The 16,958-nt window shown below is 34.7% G+C and overlaps 1 protein-coding gene across 4 annotated transcripts in view; it reads right to left on the bottom strand.

Annotated features, from left to right (window-relative positions):
* VPS13B (vacuolar protein sorting 13 homolog B) overlaps nt 1-16,958 on the bottom strand; it is a 767,339-nt gene that overhangs the window by 345,596 nt on the left and 404,785 nt on the right. For all 4 annotated transcript variants that reach the window (XM_035011614.1, XM_035011613.1, XM_035011619.1 and 1 more), the window contains one exon: nt 12,195-12,398. In XM_035011614.1, coding sequence (XP_034867505.1) covers nt 12,195-12,398 — 204 coding nt within the window. The remainder of the gene's footprint in view (nt 1-12,194; nt 12,399-16,958) is intronic.

Here is a 16,958-nt window from a genome sequence, read left to right as displayed (position 1 = left end):
AAATAAATAAATAAATAAATAAATAAATAAATAAATAAATAAATAAATAAAATCTTTTAAAAAAATAAACAAAAGCAAAATTTCTGCTCTCATTACCACAGATAGACCATCTACTCAGATATATTCAGCGCCTACATGAAGTGTTTACCTTCACCTAAGATTTACAATACCTTTCAATCAGAAGGAGAATTTAATTTCCTTGAATCCCCAGAAGGAGACCAAATGAGGATGCTTTTCACAAAAGAACAGACAAGTACTTATTGTTGGAATACTTAGGCACCAGGCACAGCAAAGCAGAAGTTGCCTGTGATTTACTGTGACAGAAAATTATAGACTTAAATCTGAAGACAGTGTAGTCGTTCCTTGTTCCACTTATACCAAGCAAAGCAGACAGCTCACTGTGATGTTTTCATATAAATGCTTTTCCAAAATAAGTAGTCCTAACTCTGCTATAATTGAAATTCTTAAAATTTGAGAAGGTATACGAAAATTCAGGTTTTGGGTTGCGGCCTAAAGTGACACAATATCTAATGAAAAGCACAAACTGATCCCAGAAAAGGATGCATTTTACCAAGTCAAATTCAATAAAAGACACATAATGTAGTCAATATGCCTTTCTTCACGGGTAGGTTCTTAGAGCAGAAGCATTTATAAAGTAAGTTATCCTTCAAGAGTTAGAAGAACATCATAATCCCAAGAATGGAAACTGCAGAGAAAACAGCACCTCAAATCCATGCGACCCAGATTTCTTATATTATTATATTCAGTAGGAATGGTAAGAAAACCGTGGCTTCAAATTTAGTAAGTGGGCACTCCTGAAAAAGACTTTTGCTCTCCCTGCTCACACAGTTTCAATTTTCATTTTGGATGTACAACATTTGGTGTAGTGTTGTTAAATATGTTTGTGCATTACTTTTCTGCTCTATTTCCAAATCTATAGCAAAAATTGAGCCAGAATTGGAGATGAACCATTTTCCCACACCTCTTTATGCCAAGTTCTAAAATATACACTTCAATTCTTTCACCATTTTGTTGCAAATTGACCAAAAGACTGAGTTTATTTTTCTAGCTGACTTTATCTTTGTTCATCTGGAAGAGCAAACACTGCAGCCCTTCATCCTTGGCCTGCTTCAGAGCTCAGGGATGATCATAGTTTTGGCCACACTATTACTCTCCCTTATCAAAATAACTCCAGCATTCTTGTTCAATCACAAAACTTCCCAAAGGGCTAAACACTTCCACCACGGTTTGTACTTAAGTCAACAGTAACAAGTGGCCTGCTGTGGTTTCTACTACCTTTGCTCTCACTATTTCAATGCAAGGGGGGGAAAATGATCAACTGTTTTTAAGCTTCGTACTTACGCCTCTTACTCCTATTTCCCCCTCTACGACCATCCAGATTGATATTCAGGAAGCTAGAGCTAAATTCACTGAAAAGTATGGTACTTCCTATCAACAGGTCAACATAAAAAGAATTACTCATAGTTTAAAGTATAAACCACCCAAGGATCATATAAACAAATACTTCTCTTCTTCTTAATACAAACAATTGTTAAGAGTGTGCTTTTTAAAACTAGATTCATGTATAGTGAATTCTTTATAGCCAAATAATTAATATATTTGACCTGACTCAGCAAGTAAAACAATACTTTAAGTAGTAAATGTTTTAAAATTTTTATGAATGTTTTTGAATGCAAATATTAATTAGAAATAAAAAAAGTTCAAAACTGCGATTTCAAAAATTTTCCCAGATACATAATTGATATAAATAAGCACAACAAATGTAAAGTGACCTCATAGAAATTTCTTTCTAGATATGTCTCCTGAGGCAAAGGAAACAGAAGTAAGAATAAACTATTGAGACTTGATCAAAATAAAAAGCTTCCGCACAGCGAAGGAAACAATCAACAAAACTAAAAGGCAATCTAGGAGCAGAATAGGAGAAGGTATTTGCAAATGACATAGCTGATAAAAGATTCATATCCAAAGTACATAAAGAAATTATAAAATTCAGGGTACCTGGGTGGCTCAATTAAGTGTGCACCTCTTGATTTCGGCTCAGGTCATGATCTCAGGGTTGTGGGACTGAGCCCCGTGTCAGGCTCTGAGCTTAGTCGGGAGTCTACTCTAGATTCCCTCTGCCCTTCCCCCTGCTCTCTCTCTCTCTCAAATAAATACATCTTAAAAAAAAAAAAAGAATAAAACTCAATACCCAAAATACAAATAATCCACTTAAAATGGGCAGAAGACATGAACAGACATTTTTCCAAAGAAGGCATACAGGTGGCTAACAGATACATGAAAAGATGCTCAACATCACTCATCATCAGGGAAATACAAATCAAAACTACAATGTGGTATTACCTTGCACCAGTAAGAATGGCTAAAATCAACAACACAAGAAACAACAGGTGTTGGCAAGGATGTGGAGAAAGGGGAATGCTCTTGCTCTGTAGGTAGAAATGCAAAGTGGTGCAGCCACTCTGGAAAACAGTACGAAGGTTCCTCAAAAAGTTAAAAACACAAAACTACCCTACGATCCCACAACTGCCCTACTAGGTATTCACCCAAAGAATACAAAAATGTTAATTCAAAGGGGTACATGTGCCCTGATGTTTATAGCAGCATTATCAGCCAAATTATGGAAAGAGTCCAAGCGTCCATCGACTGATGAATGGATAAAGAAGATATGGCACGCGCACGCACACACGCACACACACACAATGGAATATTACTCAGCCATAGAAAAGAATGAAATCTTGCAATTTGCAGCTACAGAGTATTATGCTAAGAAAACTAAGTCAGAGAAGGACAAATACTATATGATTTTACATGTTATGTGGAATTTAGGAAACAAAACAAAGGAATAAAGGGGGGAAAAAGAGAGAGAGGCAAACCAAGAAACATACTCTTAACTATAGAGAATACATTGCTGGTTACCAGAGGGGAGGTGGGGGATGGGTGAAATAGGTGATGAGGATTAAGGAGGGCACTTGTGATGAGCACTGAGTGATGTACTGAAGTGTTGAATCACTATACTATACACCTGAAACTAATATTACACTGTATATTAACTGGAATTTATATAAAAACAAAAAAATGTAAGGTGACCTCAGATTGATAGGTTAATTTATATAAATATTTATATTTAAAAAATAAAGTAAGTCAATAATTGAGAAACCAAAGACATTTCTGATATGATTATTTGGAAATAGGAAAAACATTACAAACAAAATATTTTGTTGATGTATGCGAAGGCTAAAAAATAAGCTTCACTTCTCTAATCTATTTTGATATATTATCTTTGTCTTCCAATAGCTATTCAGTTGATCAGATGATAACCTAAATGCTACGATTCCCACATATTTTTTTAAGTAGGCTCCACCCTCAGCGTGGAGCCCAGTGCAGGGCTTGAACTCATGACCCTGAGATCAAGAGCTGGGCTGGGATCATGAGTTACATGCTGGTGGACCCGTAATTCCCACATTTTGAATAAAAGTTTCTCCCTAAATGTTGAAGATAAAAACCATTTAAAGATAAATATTAAATGAAACAAGTCTACTTCCAGGGGGAGACTTAAAATGATTACAACACATTCTTAAAACAGCAATTGAATATTCAAACTAAATTTACCATTTTTTTTTTTAAGATTTATTTATTTATTTGAGAGAGAGAGAGAGAGAGCATGTGTGTGAGTTGGGGGAGGGGTAGAATGAATGAAAGAGAGAGAATCCTCAAGCAGATTCCCTACTGAGCCGGATCCTGAGCTTGATCCCATGACCCCGAGATCCTGACCTAAGTCAAAATCAAGAGTCAGCTGCCTAACGGACTGAGCCACCCAGATGTCCCACACTAAATTTACTTCTTAAAGGACTGTCTGGAATAATAATTTGAGGTAGATTACTGCTTAGTATTACTGCACTGTAATAACTAAAAAACTGACAAAAGTTTTGCTATAGCAGTTGATGCCAAACAACTTCTCAGTCCAATATTCACTTGCTTTTTAATAAATGTCTCAATAGATATAACTGACATATAACATTATAATAGTTTCAGGTATACAAGATAATTATTTGTATATATTGTGAATGACTACAGTGAATCTAGTTAACATCTATCACCATGCATAGTTACAGGTTATTTTTCTCTTGTGATGAGAACTTTTAAGACCTACATTCTTACCAACTTTCAAACATCAAATACAGTACTATTAACGATATAATCACCATATTGTGCATTTTATCCCCAGGACTTATTTTATAACTGGTAGTTTTTGGCTTTTGGCCACATGTACCTATTTTGCCCCATATTCACTTTAAATTTAACTGAAAATAAATGTTTTAAATAATTACTGGAGACTAAGAAATGAACTGCCTCATGTGAATTTTTTTTAAGTTTTTATTTTAATTCTAGTTAGTTACCATACAGTGTAATATGTTTCAGGTGTACAATATAGTGATTCAGCCCTTCCATACAACACCCTGTGCTCATCACAACTGCACTCCTTAATCCCCATCACCTACTTCACCCATCCCCTCACCCACTTCCGCTCTAGTAACCATCAGTGTGTTCTATATAGTTAAGGGTCTGGTTCCTTGGTTTGCCTCCCTTTTCCCCCCCTTTGTTCCTTTGTCTTGTTTCCTAAATTCCACATATGAGTGAAATAATTTGCCTTTCTCTGACTGACTTATTTCACTTAGCATAATACTCTGTAGCTCCATCCATGTTGTTGCCAATGGCAAGAGTTCATTTTTTTCAATGGCTGAGTAATATTCCTGTGTGTGTGTGTGTGTGTGTGTGTGTGTATCTCACATCCTCTTTAAGCTAGGCTGCCTAAAGCAATTTTAATCCCTGAATCAATTGAAGAATATAAGTCAAACTTTGCCATGAACCAAAGCTTCCAATGTTAGAGGTTAATCTGTCAATTTTTACTTTTGGTTGTGCTGTAAATCAGTATTCTAACATGCACTTAGCATTTTATATTTCTTGTTGCATATTAAAATTATTGCTCCCCCTTCTATATAATACAGAATTGTCTCAGGAAACAGAATCCATTATGGACTAAATTTCCTAGTCCACCCATCTATTATGTGGATGCACATATCCATGCCCAAATTCAAATATTATAAATTCCTCTAAGGATAAAGGAAGGTGTCTTAAATGTTTAAAATTTTGTAAAAAGCTGAACATTATTAGGCTAAGTATCCAATTTAAGAAATTAGAAAAAACAGGAGCGCCTGGGTAGGTCGCTGATTAAGTGTCTAACTCTTAATTTCAGCTCAGGTCATGGTCTCAGGGTTATGAGATGGAGCCCTGCATTGGCCTCCATGCTGGGTGTGGAGACTGCTTAAGATTATCTCTCTCCCTCTCCCTCTGCCCTTCCCCCTCCCTCTCTAAATTAGAAAAAGAAAAAAGAAAGAAAAAAAAAAACCCTACATAATAAACCAAGGAAAAAAAGCATTTTTTAAAAGATTTCATTATTTTAGAGAGAGAGCAAGTGGGGAGAGGGGCAATGGAAGAGGGGGAGGGATAGAGAGAGAGAATTTCCAGTGTACTCCCTGCTGAGCACAGAGCCTGACATGGGGCTCAATGATTTTATACTGCCAGAATGTTTAAAAAAACTTCTAGTTATGAAATTAATAGTAAAGGGTTTTCAGGCCAGTAATAGCCCCTGGAGTCCCTCAAAGAGCAAACACACAAAATCCCTTTGAGGGAAAAGGGCCTCAACCACAATGTAAAAGTCTCATAGGTAAAGTTCCACTAATGAAAAACTCCCAATATAAGGTTACATAACACATAAGGAAACAATCTACTACAAGTAAAAGTTAAGAACACAACAAACAAAAGGATTAGACTCTCAAAATATTCAGACAACAGATCTGATAAAAAATATAAAATAATTATGTTTAAAACAACAAAAGACAAAAAACAAAAAAGCTCATTATACAGTGTTATGAATTTATATCAAAATATATTTGCAGTGACTTAGTGAATATATATATGCCCTGTACTATAATAAATCCGATTTAATTTAATCATAATGAGTTGATATTCCCAAATCATTTAACATCCACATATTCAATAGCAATGTGTTTGAAACCCGCTCTGTTCCAAGCACTGTACTGGTTGCTTAAATTAGGGTTATCCTCTGATAGAAAGATAATAGGGAACTGATGGTAGTGGAGAGTTTTTATTTCACATCTAATATAGCATTGAAATAATATAATCATTATTTGACATCTTTACTTCTGACCCAATGGAAGCCTTTCCCCTTTTGCCCCTCCCAACTCCCTTCAAAAAAAGGCGGGGGGCGCCTGGGTGGCTCAGTTGTTAAGTGTCTGCCTTCCGCTCAGGTCATGGTCCCAGGGTCCTGGGATGGAGCCCCACATCGGGCTCCCTACTCAGCGGGAAGCCTGCTTCTCCCTCTCCCACTCCCCCTGCTTGTATTCCCTCTCTGTGTCTCTCTCTGTCAAATAAATAAATATTAAAAAAAAAAAAAGAATAAAAAGAATAAAATACTTAGGAATAAACTTAACCAAGGAGGTGAAATACTTGTATGCTGAAAACTACAAAATATTGCTAAAAGAAATGAAAAAAGATGCACACAAATGGAAAGATGTCCCATGTTCATGGATTACAAGGCTTAATTGTTAAGATGGGGAGTTACTGTCTAATGGGTACAGAATTTCAGTTGAGTAAGATAAAAAAGTTTCAGTGATGGATGATGGTGATGGTTGCACAACAGTGCCACAGAATGGTAGATTTAAAATGGTTAGAATGGTAATTTTATGGTGTATTTTACAATAAAAAAATTGACATACAAAAGTTAACTGGGACATAAAATCATAATTAACAGTATGCTAATAGTTAACAAGAGTTAACAATAACAATAGTGAAATTGAGGAAATAACATAGAAAGAAAACAGAGGCGAATGAAAGTGAAAAAGGGGAAAAACCAAAAAACAAAACAAAATGTGGTTCAAAGACACAGAAAGAGAAAATGAAAAGTTCTAGAAAGAGTGACTAAGATAATGTAGAAGTATTTTCTCAAGTGATATTGTCTGAGAACTTTCCAGAACTGAAAAAATATATACCACAAAACCTCAAATGTTGAACAGGATAAATAACACATCTATACTTAGTGGCAACAATTTACTTAAAAAAGAAAGATTTATCAATGCACTGTGTCCCATAATTCATATGATAGTATACATTAGAGACTTGAGTCAAAATGCAGAAACTTTCATTTCAGGTTTGCTACTTATTCGCTCTGACCACAAGCAAATTACTTAACCTTTGTAGACATAAATATTTCAATATAAAAAGGAAATGATAATATTACCCACCTCATAACATTGGTTTGAGAATTAAAAGAAATAATGCTTGTAAAGTACTCAGTTTAGAGGGTACTGCAAAATATAAAGCTAATGTAAATCTCCTTCATAAAATTTTTGCATTAGGCCCTGAGTTTAGGCATATTTATATATATAAATAATTCAATGGCAACATTTTCAGTTTAATCAAGGGTATGCCTTTTATGTTCTCAGCTCTTGTAAAGAGAAAGACAATACTGGGATTTACTCAGAACTAGCAGTCAAGTAGTCAGTCAAATACCTCATGAAACTTGATAATAGATTTTCTAAAACCTATTTTGGATTAAATAATTATGTCATTTCAATTTAACTTTTAATTTTCTCCTTAGCCCTGGGTATATGAAGAAGAGCCTGTCACAATAATTAAATGGTGTATCACAATTGCCCTATACTTTTATAATACTATTATTTTGTTATAATGAGAGAGGAGGGTAGAATATAATTACAAAACAATTTCGGGGCGCCTGGGTGGCTCAGTCGGTTAAGCGACTGCCTTCGGCTCAGGTCATGATCCTGGAGTCCCGGGATCGAGTCCCGCATCGGGCTCCCTGCTCAGCGGGGAGCCTGCTTCTCCCTCTGGCCCTCCCCCCTCTCATGAGCTCTCTCTCTCTCTCTCATTCTGTCTCAAATAAATAAATAAAATCTTTAAAAAAAAATTACAAAACAATTTCAATGTAACAATTTTATCTAAATCTATCAACAACTTGTTACTGGGGCAAAAACAAAAATTTTAAGAGTAAACTCAGAGCTTCCTAATTAGTGTGTGGAAACACCATGGGATGTGTCACAACTATGCTGAGACATAGATCCCTTGGATTTCAGAGTCTTTGGATAGGATCTGAGGTAAACGGGACTTTCAAAAACTTAGAAATTTTTCTGATTACTTCATACACGAATATCATTTTCTATATATGCATTGACATGAAAAAGGTAGGGAAGCACTGCTCTAACTAACCACAAAATTTATACTTAAATCTGTACAGAGAGTTCTGTTGCTTACATGATAGCATTGTTCATAGAATGTCTTTTTAGAATCAAAAGATTATTAGGATGATGATTACCAAGAAGAGGAAAGGGATGCTAGAGCTTTCCAGGAATGCCATGTTCAAATAGGAAGAAAGGCTTTTAAAATGGATTAACACAAAATATATGTGTACACTCTCCTCACTGTCCTCCCTAGCCCCCATTTATTAAGTAGTTTCTCCAGTGAGAGAACAAGGTCTTATTTCCACTCAGTAACATATTTAAATATACAGGCAAATTCATCAAAATTACAAAAATATTTTTTAAATGGAATTCAAAGGATCATAGTAAGATACCTAACATGCAAGAACTCTAAAGTAATGAAAATTACAAAGATCAGTACACATAATTCTAGCAGCACAATAAACAAAGAGACTTCAGAAACAAAAACTTGGGCACAAATTTTGAATTCTGGATAAATTAAACCACAGATTGAGTCATAGATGGAGCATCCATACACATAGGAGGAAACAAGGATTGTACTTTCAGATATCATCATTTACTGGCTAATTCTCAAAGGGGTAAATCTAAACATTTACTGGCTGATCTCAAAGGGGATACATAGTTAACCTTGATCTCCAGGTAACTCTTCTTGAGAGCAAGGAGAGAAATTAAACATTAAATATTTAATACACAGACACCTTTCTAATTTGTAAAGTTAGGTTCAGCCCTAACACTGGTTATCATATTATAACAGTCTTCACAAAAATCTTCCTGCCATTTATGGAAAATAAAGCAGCTGAATTATTTTAAGATATTTCTCCGAGAACAAGTTTCACAAGTAATTGTAGGTTTCAAATCCATTTTGGACTACTCACCTCTTTTCATGATCACTCCATGTAAACAAGATGGTACATTTTGGAAATATTTGCCACTTTTTCCTCCAAAAGTCTGTTACAGGGTTCTCCAATAAATGAATCTTTTGCAGTAAGATTCTTTCATTTATAGATCTTCTTCACACAGATCAGATTAAACCCATAGCTAACATAAAACCAATAAATCCACTAGGGAGCATTTTCATTGTTTATGTTTACAATTCAGTCAGAAAGAGTCCTCAACATTCTAAGTTTAAATTAATTGCATTAATGTAAGGAATTTATTAAAATCAGAATTAATTTCTTTTTATGAAAAAAACCTCCCCGTTGTTAATTTCCCCATTTGGGCTAATAAAGACATCATTCTTCTAGCTTACCATACACTTACTACAACAAAATTGTTACTAATGTCATATTCATTTTTTAAGATCCACCTCAAATGTCACTTTCTCTGCAAAATCCTCACAGATCCCACAGAATAAATTTGTTAACCATACTCCTACAATTACAGGGCATGTTCATCTCTATTACATCTTGTATCAAGACCACCATGTCGTTTTGTGTAGGTTATACTGTACTTTGTGCGAATGGCAGTCCCTAGATGCATGAGCAACAGATGGGACCATTCCATGAGAGCGTTGTCTTTACTGGTCTTTCAGTGTTTTTTAAATGTTTCTTTCTAAAAAAAAACCACTCCCCAAACAGGTAGTCATGTTTACTTGGACATCCCAGTAAATAAAATACTTAGCAAACAACTGTTTAATGGAACACTCTCTTTTCTGCCAGTGAAATGTCTATATGATTTAACTTCATTTATCAATTTCACTTGTACTATCCTTTGTCTAGCAATTTATCACCCCAAGCTTTGATTACTCTTCCAAAATATTTCACAAAGTGTATTCTGTGCAATGTTAATACGTAGAAAAAAGAGTCTTTGGTTAACCAAGTTTGGACATGACTGCATTCAATATAGTGTTGTTTTTTTAAACTGCAGGAGCTTTTGTATTCTAGGAACATTTGGAATCTCCAAGAAAGAACTCACTGCTTTTATCCTACAAGGGATATGCCCCATTGACCTCATAATGGCACATTTCTAGATTCTTGACCTATGCCTCATTTGGATGGGGGGAGGTGTGAAAAAAGTAATTCCATCACTGTGTTTCTCAGAATTTAGAATGAGCAGGGATAGAGAAGTTGTTTGTGCTGTTGTCTAATAGATCTATTCTAACATGTGTTAGAGCCTCAAAGCAAGTAAAAAATAATGCCCATTTAACTGAGTTTGATTGCCTTTACTGATTTGTTTGAAAAAAAAAAATATCTCCTTTACTTGCTTCTTATTCCAATTCTGTATTTTGTCAAAAACTTTATTTCCACAGGAAATGATATCTTTATTCAAAAACTTAATTTCTACCTCTATCTTTTCTAGTAGTTCTCAGTGGGCAACTTCAGCCTCTAGGGTGTGTTCTGGAAATGTATTGATGTTTTTGGCTGACTCAATCACTGGGCATCACTACTGGCATTTAAAGGTTTGGAGTAGGGGAATCAAGAGGTTCTATGATAAATAAGACAGTCCTGAAAAACAAAAACTATCTCATAGAAACTTATTTTTAAAGATTTTGTTTACTTATTTGAGAGAGAGAAAGAGAGCACGAGCAGGGCAGGGAGGGGGCAGAGGGAGAGGGAGAAGCAGGTTCCCCACTGAGCACAGAGCCCAACATGGGGCTCAATCCGAGGACCCTGGGGATCATGACCTGAGCCGAAAGCACACACTTAACTGACTAAGTCATCCAAGTGCTCCCTAGCTCATAGAAAATTACACAAGTGAAAATTTTGTATATAAACATTTGGAAATAAAATTGAATTCAGTTTGAGATCTAAACACTATTTTTTTGGCATTTTTTTTTTTTTTAAGATTTTATTCATTTATTTGACAGACACAGCGAGAGAGAGAACACAGCAGGGGGAGTGGGAGAGGGAAAAGCAGGCTTCCGCCAAGCAGGGAGCCCGACGTGGGGCTCGATCCCAGCACCCTGGGATCATGACCTGAGCCGAAGGCAGACACTTAACGACTGAGCCACCCAGGTGCCCCCTTTTTGGCATTTCTGCACAATTTTATTACACTAAGAGTTCCAGAAACATAACTACTGAAATGAAAAGAAGAATATTGTTTTGTTCAAAACTTTACTGGGGTTGCCACTATTTCAGAAAATGATGCCACCAACAATGATGTCACAACAGTACCACTTGTGATACTGGATATAGACCCTCTCGAATCTGTCTCACTGACATTCACAGTAATTATATGTACCTGACTACTTCATTAGGTCTTCTTCTAACAGTCATGACTGAGCATTTATACATATATTGAAATACATGTTATTATACCCTGAATTATATTCTATTTAAGATCTTAGATATTTTTGAAACTGTATGTATATGTGGATTATATCATTTTTTATTTTCATTTCAGGAGAGTAAAGGGGCATTATAAAATATTTGTTATAAAAGGGCACTGGCACGTTGGGTGAGGTTAGGGTGCGAGAAATGAAAAGAAAGGTTTCTAGGACTAGGAGGGAGAAGGAGAGGACTTTGGGTCTGACAGGACTGAAAACCACTAATGTCAAGATAAATAATAACATCGTGGTGTACAAAAAGGGCAGGGGCAAAGGAGCATGAGCCTCTCTTTCACTCAGTTTCTAAGTTTCCATACTTCCGAGGAAACATACCTTTACTGTGTGTCAGTTTTTTCCATTTCAGAGAACCCCCACTGTCCTGAACTACCCCACTACCTACTGAAAGTAATTAAAATCCTGGGACCTAAAAGGATCATTAATAAACAGCCACTGCTACCCCAGCTCCCCATGAGCCTTCGGAACCTGCCAGCTTCCACAGAAGTGAGGTCATCTTCATTCTCAGTCCTGATACAGAACTCTGTGGTATATGTCACCCTTCAGCGGCAAGAGAATTTTTCAGAAACACTTACCTCAGTAGTAGTTCCAACGTCAGCAGATGGGCTGCATGTGCTGGTGTCTGGTGGAGCTGTGCCCACACTGCTTCTCACCGGAGAACCCGGGACCAGCCCTGCCGAGGTTTCCGGAAAGGCGGAGGAAGGGCTGAGATTGCCTCTCCTCTGAATCTTATTCCACACCTTATTCATGATCTCGGTTAGCTCATATAAGAGCTGCACCTGAGCAGGAGGGAAAAAAAAAGGGAAAACGAGGCTTTCAACTTCTGGTCACAATTAACTGAATTACTACCTGTGAGAAAATTAAAGCAAGTCAAGGGAAACAAGAATATATGGAACAATAATCTTTTAATGTCCCACTGATCATATTATATCATGATCTATAATCTATGCTATATAATTATTATAAGTAATATAATTATACATATGATCATGAGTATTTTATGGTACTATGATTCTGATGAGATACGCAGAGAAAATTCATATAACAAGTTTACAATTTTAGTATTTTATCATGATTTCAATTTGAAGTAGATATAACGAATTGACTCACACTTAAAATTTGCCACACAGTCATACTGTGGTATGAGCAAGTTAGCATTTTTGTGGGAAAATCATGTTAATATGGTAATAATGCTAACAAAACAGCTTATTATGGGACAGTGGATTGCTTTTAATATATGACTAATAGAACAAATACAAAGAAATGCCTCTTACACAGAGGTCAGTATCAGAATTAGATAGCAAATATATACTAGTAAATATGATTATTTAATTACAGATGAAATAATTATTCTTATTCTTATTTCTAAATTATTTCCACATTTAAATTCTCCTTATTTTTCTGAGGAATGAAACTGAAACAGGATTTCTTGCCCAGCAAAATAAAGTGAAAAAGAATGACATAATATAAAATAGTAAAAGGAACTTGTTACATATGAGACTCTGCTATAGATAAAGAACATAAACTATCCAACCTACTATTCCCCTTGGATTTGTCATTCCAATATTCAGAGAAAAAACTGTTTAACTTGCACATTGTTTGACTAAGTTCTAAGATATTTACATAAGATTTCATAAATAAGCATTAATCATGGAATTTGTATGACAACATATTGCCATATACTGTATAAAACAAGCCCAAGGAAAAAAATGCAAACAAAATATATAAGCAAATCCACAGCTGGATACCATATTCTGCTTGCCATTAAAAAAAAAAAAAAAGTGAAATTCTCATATTTATAAGAAGTTTCAGCCCCAGGACACATCCAGATGATAAAGCTGGCTTCTTATGTGGGCAGAACAGATGCATAAAAACACTGTTGTCAACCCTTATTTGATATAAAACAGTACTTGGGTTATAGTTTTCTCTTGCTTTTTGTGTGATGAAGACTCAAATCTCAGGTTATAGTTCTTTTTCTGTAAAAAAAAATAATCTAATGGCTAGAGATCTTACAAAAAACCTCTTAGAAAAATTTTAGTTCAAACTTTTTTGTCCTTCATAATCAAGAATAAGTTCTCGCTAAAAAGAAACAATTTTGTTGCAAACCATATTTTGAAAAAAGATCATTTTACTTTTTCTTAAACAATTAAAACTGACAAATATGGAAAGCATAAGCCAAAGAAAAGAAGCTCTAAATACTTTTATGGGCGTAAAAGAGAACTGATGCTTTTATTGTCACTATTTCTTATTTCCTTTAATGATTACCCTTAAATAATTGTGTAGGAAAGTCACTAAGTATGTTGTGTAGTTAATGCACCAAGCAAACAGGTAAACTTTAAACATATTTTTATTTTCAAAGGAGAAAGTTGCTATCACAGAATTCAGACTTGCCAAATTCAGAGGTTTTTAAAAAAATTAAAAATTTAAAGATAAATGTTCCACTCTTATCCTCCAAGCTATACTGAAAACTGCCAATTCAAGCCACAATGAGCTACCATTACCCACCTATTAAAATGGCTAACTTTAAAAAGCCTAGCCATGCCAGTATTGGCAAAGATGCAGAACAACTGAAACTCTCATTTACTGCTGATGGGAATGCAAAATGTAGAATATAGTTTGGTGAATTCTGAAAAAGGCATACACCCACCATATAACCCAGCCATTTAACTCCTAAGTGTTTCCCCAAGAAAAACGAAAATCTATGTCTGCACAAAGACCTGAATACAGATGTTCACAGCATTTTTTTCTGTAGTAATCTACAACTGAAAAAAACTCAAATGTTCACCAATAAGTAGATAAACAAAATGCAGTATACCCATACAAGAGAATGCTATCTATCAATAAAAAACAAATCAATATGGATTCATGAAAAACATGGCTTAATCTCAAAATAATTGTGCTGAATGAAAGAAGCTAGGCAAAAAAAATTTTTTTTAAAAAAAGGAGAGTTAGAGAAACAGAATACAACTGTTATGATTCTATCTATACAGTATCTCAGCGAATGACAATTAATCCATAACGACAGAATCAGTAGTAGTTGCCTGGAATGGGGGAAGAAGTGTAATGGAGGATAACAAAGTAGCATAAAGAAACTTTTGAGGATGATGGATGGATGCATTGTCTTGATTCTGAGAATGGTTTCATGTGTCAAATCTTACAGCATTAGAGAATTTAAACATGTGCAGTTTATTGTATGTAAAAATATCCCAATAAAACTTTAAAAATCTCTAAAAAATGAGCACCATGTGAGGAGGTTTTATGTACATTTCTGAAGGTGACTGAATATCAACAATACCTTGTGTATCAAAAACTTACTGAATATTGAAAATGTAATATTTTACTGTTTAAAAATTAATTTCATATACACTTTCTCATTTAATCTATAACCAATCATAAAGGAGACTTAATTGGATTGGAGAGGCTGTGCTAATTCTCAAGGGGATACATTCCTGAAGGATAGATGCAATTTAAGTGGATGCAAAAGGCCATTCCAGTCATAAGACTAGCAAGAGCAATAGCCCAGGGCAGGAAATGATATAGGGGCAACGAAAAGTTCCATCCAGTTAGGCAGGAAGAACTTGCTTTGCAGGGTATTAGGAGAGAGAGTCAGATAGAAGAGTAACCATAAAGATAGAAGAAGAAAACCATGGATACACAATTTCAATGGACACCAAGCAGGGATGGAATTTCAACAAATTGGTGTTCATGGTGAACACCAAAGAGCTCTAAGTGAATACAAACTTAAAAAGGCTAGCTCATCTGGCATGCAGGTCGTCACTAATCATTAGAACTCAGTTTCAAAAAAAAAAAAAAAAAGAGTTTTTGCCAGATTTAAAAGCCTTTTCATATAAAGCATAGCCCTTGCCCAGTCTAATTTTGCTTAAAGATAAAAATGAAAATCAGGGGCTCAGAAAAATTAAAAATGAGTGGTACTAGAATACAAATCCAGTTTTGTCTAAATCCAATGCTGTGTTCCTAGACAGTGATGTCAAATTCCACTGCCTTTCTGAAAACTGAACATAATTTTATAGCAATAAAAACTATGAATAAACAGGATAAAAAGCATAAATCCATTCTTTCTCTAGTTCCACATACTTACAACCCCAAAATGCAAATATGGTTTTATGTTCCTAGAAATGCCTTTATAAGAAAACAAAATATATCTATTTATTGGCTAAAGGAAATTGAAATTTATTATATTAAAAATAGGATTCTACAGGGTCTCTTAATTTTAGAATAAATACAATTTTTAAGGTCAAAGAGACTTTAAAGAGAATTGGGTAACTTCGGTAAAACAGTTAAGTTAAAGGGAAGGGCTAATGAAAATCACCCTTAGAAACAAAAACTCTGAATATTCAACTGGGTTAAATATTTATACTAAGGCACTTGAATGGCAGTCAGTTCTAGGAACTGACTTAGTAGCTTAGTTCACCATAGTTGATACACAGACCTACAATAATGTCTAACATGACAATGAATTTGTTCTGGGCATGCCTTATATGCAGAGCTTGCCCTTTATTTTAAAATATATAAACTACTTGAAGATTTTGTATCTAAGCAATAATGAATCAAATTAATTAATATACCAGTATCAAAACTTCTGATATAACTCTAATGGATAAACAAAAAAATGGTATTTATGAAGGAATTATTTCCTTAATGGAATCAAGAATCTTATGTACTGGCTACAAATCAATACTCTGCAAAGCTTCTGATAACACATGCAAAATTTGGTGGGTATATACAATGTTTTAGGGAACAGGTTCACAGCTTTTATCAGATTCTCAAGGAAGTCCATGGCACAGAAAAGAACAAGAAGCACTGTCATTCACAAAAACAAAAACAAAACAGATGGATTAGTGAGAAACCATTAACAACAACAACAACAAAAAGGTTATTTTGAGTCATTAATCTTAAAAACAAGTGATAAATTTTAGGATGCCTGTGAATATATTTTAGGGGCTCACGATATTCTTTATAAGGTAGGATACCCAGAAAATAAAAATTGACCTACAGATATATTTCATCAAGAAAGATTAAACATTTTTGGTACAAGATGCCATAAAAGTAATTAGCTGTGTTACAAATACAAGATTTGTATTTATAGAGCCTAAGGGAAGCTCTTCAAATTGCTAAGAAATTTAATAGAAAAATTGGGTAAATGATATAAATTATCAATTCATAAAACAAATTCATTGGCCAATAAACATTCAAAAACTGTGGAAAGAGCCAAGATGTCCATCGACAGATGAATGGATAAAGAAGATGTGGTGTATATATATATATATATATATATATATATATATATATACACACACACACACACACAATGGAATATT

The sequence above is a fragment of the Mirounga leonina genome, unplaced genomic scaffold (genome assembly GCF_011800145.1).
Source record: "Mirounga leonina isolate KUSES-001 unplaced genomic scaffold, KU_Mleo_1.0 Mir_165, whole genome shotgun sequence".
In the NCBI taxonomy this organism is placed as follows: domain Eukaryota; kingdom Metazoa; phylum Chordata; class Mammalia; order Carnivora; family Phocidae; genus Mirounga; species Mirounga leonina.
This window is presented reverse-complemented; position numbering and strand designations above follow the sequence as displayed.